Here is a 6,857-nt window from a genome sequence, read left to right on the forward strand (position 1 = left end):
AAAAAAGCCTGGTTTTTCTCAACACACCTTTAAAGGTTTTTAAATTGTTTCATATCTGGTCAAGTTGAGATTTTTAAGAACTTCATTTTTAATTTGTAATAAAAGTTTACAACTTGATTTTTTCAAAAAAGTCAACAAACTGCAAGCACCTGTTAATAAAGGTCTTAAATAAAAAAAAAAAATTGCAGCAGATATAATTTACCCAACTGGGCAGGTCATTTAAGTATAATGAAAAGAATAGTTAAATTATTGGCTCCATGCTGATTGGTTCAATAAAACTTCCTAACTCGCAGCTTCCAGGCTTCATATTACATATGTACACAAAGAAGTCGTATTAAATATGGGCTCAAATAGCCTTATACTCTGCACAAAATCATGAACCTAATTATCCTGTTCGGAAAGCCACTTAAAATGTAGTTTTGGGCCAGCCAAATAGTTCAGTGGATTATGGCCAGGGGTTTGATCCCTGGACGTGCAGTGCTGACTCCATCCCCGGGGTCACACTGAGATGGCAGTTGAGACTGGGCATGGTGCTGAGTGCCTGTAATTCCAGCTCTTCGGAGGCTGTAAACAAGAGAATCACTATGAGTCCGATCTAGTAGTGAGGCCCTGAACATCCTGTAGATCCTTCCATAAAAATACAGGGGAAAAAAATGTAGCTTTCCTCAAAACTCCAACCTTGTTTTCTTCCAAAGGGCCTAACTGCCTGTCCTGACAATCACTCCTTTCATGAAAGCACATCTTCTAAAAAGACCAAAGTACCAATGTTTCTAGGTATTATAGGATGTTAGCCCACAACACGCCTTCTCAGCACGTGCATACAGGCTGGCTTCTCAGAGTCAGGAGCTGTCACCTCAATAAGGAGGGAAAAGAAGAGTGAAAAAATGAGTCGCAGCCATGTTTTGAGGAGAGAGGGAAGCCCATGAGCGTGACCAAAGCCAAGGGTTAATAAAGTTACCAGATGCCTGAGGCAGCCAGAGGAGCAGCATGTAGCCCTGAGGCAGAGACAGGTTTCACGCATGCCCTGGATGGGGACCATCCTGCCCTTCCTTCCAGCAACCGTCCTGCTACAGCAGAGGGCCAGAACCTGTCCTGCATCCAGGTCCCAGGAGCTACCCAGGGCAGCGGCAAAGTACTGCTGTTCTTGCCCAAGTGCTGCTTCAGTCTAAAGTGCTGCTTCTGCACAGCATAGCTTCTGTAGGACCGCACGGCAGGTAAAGCACAACTGCCAAGTAGAGTCTGCCCTTCCTACTACAGCACATTTAAGTGAAGATGATGGAGAAAAGACAGCAGGTAAAATGCCTGGAGTAAAAAAGGCCTAAGCTCTACCTCAAGGTGCTATGGAGGTACTTCATTATTGCTAGGATAAGCCTGTTTTGCTTGCTAAAAACCTAGCAAGCAATTGAGGAATACAGTAATGACTGAGCTTGGGGAGCAAAATCTTTAATAGTGAAGACAAGTAAATAACACCAGGTGGGAGTTAACTATTGGGAAATAGGGCCACCAGTTGGCAAAAGAGGAAGAGACAAACGTCAGAGCAGGTAGCATTCTGCGCCCTGCAATAATGACAACAGGGGCCAGGGACATAGCACAGCAGCCCAGTGCCTGCTGGGGAAGCATGAAGTCCTGAGTTAGATTTCTGGCACCCCTCCTCCAAACAACAGTAGCTAATTACGTCTGTGATAATACCAGGCATGAAGTGCATCATGGGTACAAATTCATAGTCTCCAATGACCCTATCACATAGGTTCTAGTACCATCACCATCCCACTGTGGAACAAAGAAGCAGATCAGAGAGGTAAGGTGACCTGCCCAAGGTCACCCATGAGCTGAGCTACACTGCCCCAAGGCACAAGGAGAGGTAGGCATCGCAGAGGAAAGCAAATGAGTGCCCAAAGCACATGAAACACCAGCAGGACCATGGTGCTGAGAGAACAGTGAGCTAACAGTTTCTCTACCATCTCCAAGGTCTTAATTCTTTCTGTTCACAGGTTGAAAACTACTCTAGAAAAAACGCATAAAATTATTCCACTGGAAAAATACCGTTATCTGACGCAAATGATCATTTTCTATCATACTGGCATTTACCAAGAATCCCAGGTTGTCGCCTCATGACAGAATGCCACCAGTATTGTCAGTGTAACTATGGAGTTCCTCACTCACCATGGTGAGTCCTAGAATATAGCCATTAGCTCATAAGAACCCCAGATCTAAATGAAAAGTAAATTTATTTATTTGCGTGTATGTGTGTGTGTGGCCAGCTCAGGCACCAGGGGGCGGGGCTGGCTGGCATGTGGTGGTGGGGGATTGAACCGCGGTCCCTGTGCTTTGCTAAGCTTGTTCTAAGTAGGTGCTTTAGACCACTGAGCCATCTCACCAGCCCCTGAAAAGTAAATTTAATTGTGAAATAACCAGTGTTAAGGCGCCTAGAGATGTCCGAGCACTCGATCTCCATCAGCTGACAGTGTGAACAGTGTTCGCCTAGGCTGCTCCTCCTCCCGGCCCCCCAGGACCCAGTGAGTCACCCACCAACATGGGCTGCAGGATTTGCACCTCACGCTCCGTCAGGAAGAAGCTGGCTATAACAATGTCTGGGGTTTCCAAGCACCATAGGAGATTAGCAGAGTAATGCCAAGCAGCAAAGAGGGGCAAAAATGCAGTTCTGAAGAGCCATACCTAGCTCCTTCTGTATGTTGTCAGGGACTCCTGAAATAGTCTTTCTCCTTTTGACTTTCTTCGGTCGTCTTACCAGAGTGTCTGTGTAAATTACAGACCGCCGAAGGCTGGCCTGGCGATCAAAATTCTCCCCTAATGTAGAGTAGTAGAACAAGCAAAGCAATGTTATTTTCAAGCAAGCCGACACCATGCACTTTCTTCCAGAAGCTTGTAACATGATAAGAAGGTATTAATAATGATGTTAGCCAGTCACATGATGATGAATGCTGAAGGACGTAAAAGGAAGGAATGCACATTATCATCAGAAGGCAGCTCTCCAATTTCGGGGTGCGTGTCCTTCCAAAGGACACCCCTTGATCTCATTTTCTAAGAAGCCAGAAGAACAAATGGGAATTTGTTATTAACACACCAGAAGAGCGGTTCTGTTATTTAAAAAATGCTGCATTTTAGAAGCATTTTACACAGGTCTCTACTCACCCAGATCACGCTTGACATCACCAAGTCTGTGGTGAAGCAACAAGGACACTTTGTTCACCTGTCACCCCACAGGGACCCATGTCATACGGTCATAGGAAACATAATTTCATCAAGATCCAGAGATTTTTCCTCAACCAAGGAGGCTGTCCATTCACACAGACTGTGGAAATGGTGATAGTGTGACATACAACTGTATCGGAAGAGGAAACGCCTTCTAATGACAAAGTACTTTGGCCACCACGAGACCCTGTCCCACTGCTCTCATTAGACTTGACCTGCTTCTGTTTCATGACCACTGATTAATGTTAATCTTAACTCAGCCACTTCAAGTCATGCAGCAGTAACCCCAGGGCCACATCCACAGGACTTCTTTTCCTTCCTTGAGTGGAAGTCTGAGATTAACACAGCATGGGGAACATAAAATAATAAAGTTTGTAGTGGCACAAGTCACTGATTGGTCTGTCTTAAATTATTCACTAGTTTAATTAGGGAAGTTTTACAGTAGTGACTGTTTTACATTGTTATTCTCTTCCAAAAGAGAATTATATGTATATAAACACAAATAAATCACATTTCCATCATTCCTATGCACAAGAAAAGTATAAAATAGTCACTTTTGGGGGGGGGGGTCCTGGGAATTGAACTCATGCAGGTGCTGTGCTGCTGAACTATCTTCCTGGCCCTAAAAAAGTCACTTTTGTTAACAATATGGACCCATATTCATAATAGTTCTGATATAGACAATGTAACTGTTTATTTGGGTTTTTTTTTGGGGGGGGGTTGGCAGAACGAGGGATTGAACTCAGGCCCTTGCACTTGCCAGGCAAGCACTTATTCTACTGAGCCATCTCCCCGGCCCCTTTGGTTTTGATAGTAGCAAATTGTGAACCATATCTAACTGAAACAGGAAAAAAGGATCTCAGTGATCCTAACACATTTCTCCTATGAGAGAGAGACTCCAATAAATGCTTGCCACCTTGAAAAGTCTGGCAACTTTGCCTCATGTGGAGAATAACAGAAACGCTTGAGAGGAGAGCCTGCAGCACCAGAAGGTACCACTGCTATGATAAATGGCTACGTGCAGTAGCCTACATGAGGCTTCTGGGGGGCAAGCATGACTTCATGGGTTCATTAGTTTCCTGCAGCAGAAAAAATATGACCTGTCAAGACATTAAGAATGGACAATCCATTATCAGAAAGTTGCACTGAGTCTTTAGTGTCACTTCCATAACAAATATAAAAAGTGAATCCATCCAAGTTCCAAGAAAATGAAGAAAAACTACGTGAGAAGGAACATCTACAACATTCACTGTTGAAAGCATCAATCTCTTCATTTTGCACCCCAACCTAGAAGGACTATCTCAGCCAGGCAAGGTGGTGTGCACCTGCAATCCCAACATTTGGGAGGCTGAAGCAGGAGGATCTCTGTGGATTCCATAATGAATTGAAGACCAGCCTGAACTACATAGCAAGATCCTGTCTCAAAAAGCAAAGAAATATAAAAAATAAAAAGACTATCTCAATGGCTGACTATATATTTTTTGAGGGAAAAAAAAGGCACCTTTATGACAACATCTACCTTATTGGCCACAAGGCTGCATAAAAGCACAATTGCTAGGATTTTCGCTTTTTACTTCAGACGAAAACCATCCAAGGACTCATTAGTAGATGTGGGGGTTACAGCCATGTTGGTCGCACAAGCCTCTGTAAGCAATCAAGCTTGAGTATACAACTTCTTTCTCTTTCACTATTTTCTTTTTTGGTAATTTCCTGGGGGACCTAAATAATTTTTCAGGACTTTTCTTAATTTTGCTTATTATGTTTTGGACAAAGCCGAGCCATGATCTGACGCAGCTGTTAAAGAATCTTAAACTGACATACACTATAATCTATAAGATGGTGGTTTTGTGCATTAGATTTACCTGGAAAACTTCATCCATTTCCATTTTTTTAAGTATAGTGAATTGTGTACATATTTAACTAAAGAGATTTATAATCATTATTTTATTGAAATGATTTTAATTAAAGTGTTTCTCAAACTGAGTTTTGAAATTTTTTGGTCAAATCAGAGAATATTGTTATCTATAGAAGTTGGATCTGACTTCAGATTCAAACCAATACCAGCTTTCTTTTTCTTTGAATTTGAAAAGTGTTGATTTGTACCATTTTGCTATGCAAAACTAGCTCGTATTTGTATAATATAAATTTATCATTTGATTCTTCATTTTAAAATCATCCAGGTTAGTCAAGTCTTGATATATCTTTTAAAGCACCTAGCATTTTTTTAAAAAGTGTGCTTGAATTTAAGATTTACCTTTATAAGAATAGAATAAAATAGTATTAGAACACTGGTTTAAAAAAAAAAAAAAAAAGTCATGTTCCTTAGTGTTCCCCCTGGCACTCACCTAATATTTTGTACAAAATAGCTACTTAGTAAACATCTGTTGAACTGAATTGACCCTTCACTGAAAAATGGCACCTAGTTTGTCACGCTTACCAGGCAGAAAGCAGGCGGCTCAAATGCCGGCCAGTTTGTAAAAATGCTTCAGTTTGTTTCCTTACTCTGTTCGCCTTCCAGGTGGGAGAGCCGCTATCCCACCTGGCAGGTTAGAGAACATATTCACATGTACTTTTCATTTTAAACTTTTGTTTGCTCCTTAACTGTGAGGACAGGTTAAGTCCTTGTGTTTAGCCCTTACAACTAAAGGGATGGAATCCATTTTCTAGCCAGTAGCCACTGCGGTGACGGTCTAGGCCACTAGGCCGGAAGGGTTTCACCCTGCATGTGAAACCATGTATTTACAGGCAATTCTTTCTCCCTGATGAGGCTGACTAATAATCAGCCCAGATAGTAAAGCTACCAAGAACATGACACTTCCTGCTGGAAGCTGTGTGTGTGTGTGTGTGTGTGTGTGTGTGTGTGTGTGTGTGTGTGTGTAATCTCTAAAACCTACTACGGGAGCCAGGGAGATGGCTCAGTAGATTAAGTGCTTCCCTGGCAAGCGCAAAGGCCTGAGTTCAATCCCCAGTTCCGCCAAAAAAATAAATAAAATAAAACCTACTACGACTTTAGAAATACATAATTGAAAGAACAGGAGACTATATAACCTATATCAGTTCAATCAGTAAATGGGAAAATTTTTAATTTTATTGCTTTATACCAGATTGAAAAAAAAAAAACTCATCATTTAAGAAAAATACGTGTGTGAACACATAGATCCATGCAATAGAGTAACACATACGTTATTAGGTATATTTAATTTTGACATTTCTGCAAAGTGTTAATCACTTAATTAAAAGTAAATTACATTTTGATATAAATCACCTGCTCATTTCTTTACTGCCTGACACCTTCCCTGGTGACATTTAAATACTGTGTAATTCATATCCATTTAGTCATCAAACTGGAGAGAATTAAACTTTGAAGATATGCTGTCTCCTATTGTTTTTGAAAACATTTTTAATTTTCACTGCCTTCACAGTATTTTGCTGCAAACAATTCTGCACTCCTGAAATGCTAGTTACTCTGTCTTAATCTCCTAATCAGAAGATAATGTGCTTCACCATAATTCCATTAAGGATTATTGTATTTCATAGTACAATATTCTTACCTCATAATGTTATTTCTGAGGCATTTAATCATATATAATGTAATCATACTTCTGTGTTTAATCAAATAATGTCATTTATTCTTATTGAAAATA

The 6,857-nt window shown here is 41.0% G+C and overlaps 1 protein-coding gene across 1 annotated transcript in view; it reads right to left on the reverse strand.

Moving 5' to 3' along the window:
* Window positions 1–6,857, reverse strand: part of Nhsl1 (NHS like 1) — a 91,217-nt gene that overhangs the window by 30,648 nt on the left and 53,712 nt on the right. Inside the window, exons 4-5 of the mRNA XM_023712201.1 lie at window positions 3,154–3,211; window positions 2,677–2,883 (exon numbers count right to left, since the gene is read on the reverse strand). Of these exons, the coding sequence (XP_023567969.1) occupies window positions 2,677–2,883; window positions 3,154–3,211 (265 nt within the window). The remainder of the gene's footprint in view (window positions 1–2,676; window positions 2,884–3,153; window positions 3,212–6,857) is intronic.

This window comes from Octodon degus, unplaced genomic scaffold (genome assembly GCF_000260255.1).
Source record: "Octodon degus isolate 3935 unplaced genomic scaffold, OctDeg1.0 scaffold00024, whole genome shotgun sequence".
NCBI lineage: Eukaryota > Metazoa > Chordata > Mammalia > Rodentia > Octodontidae > Octodon > Octodon degus.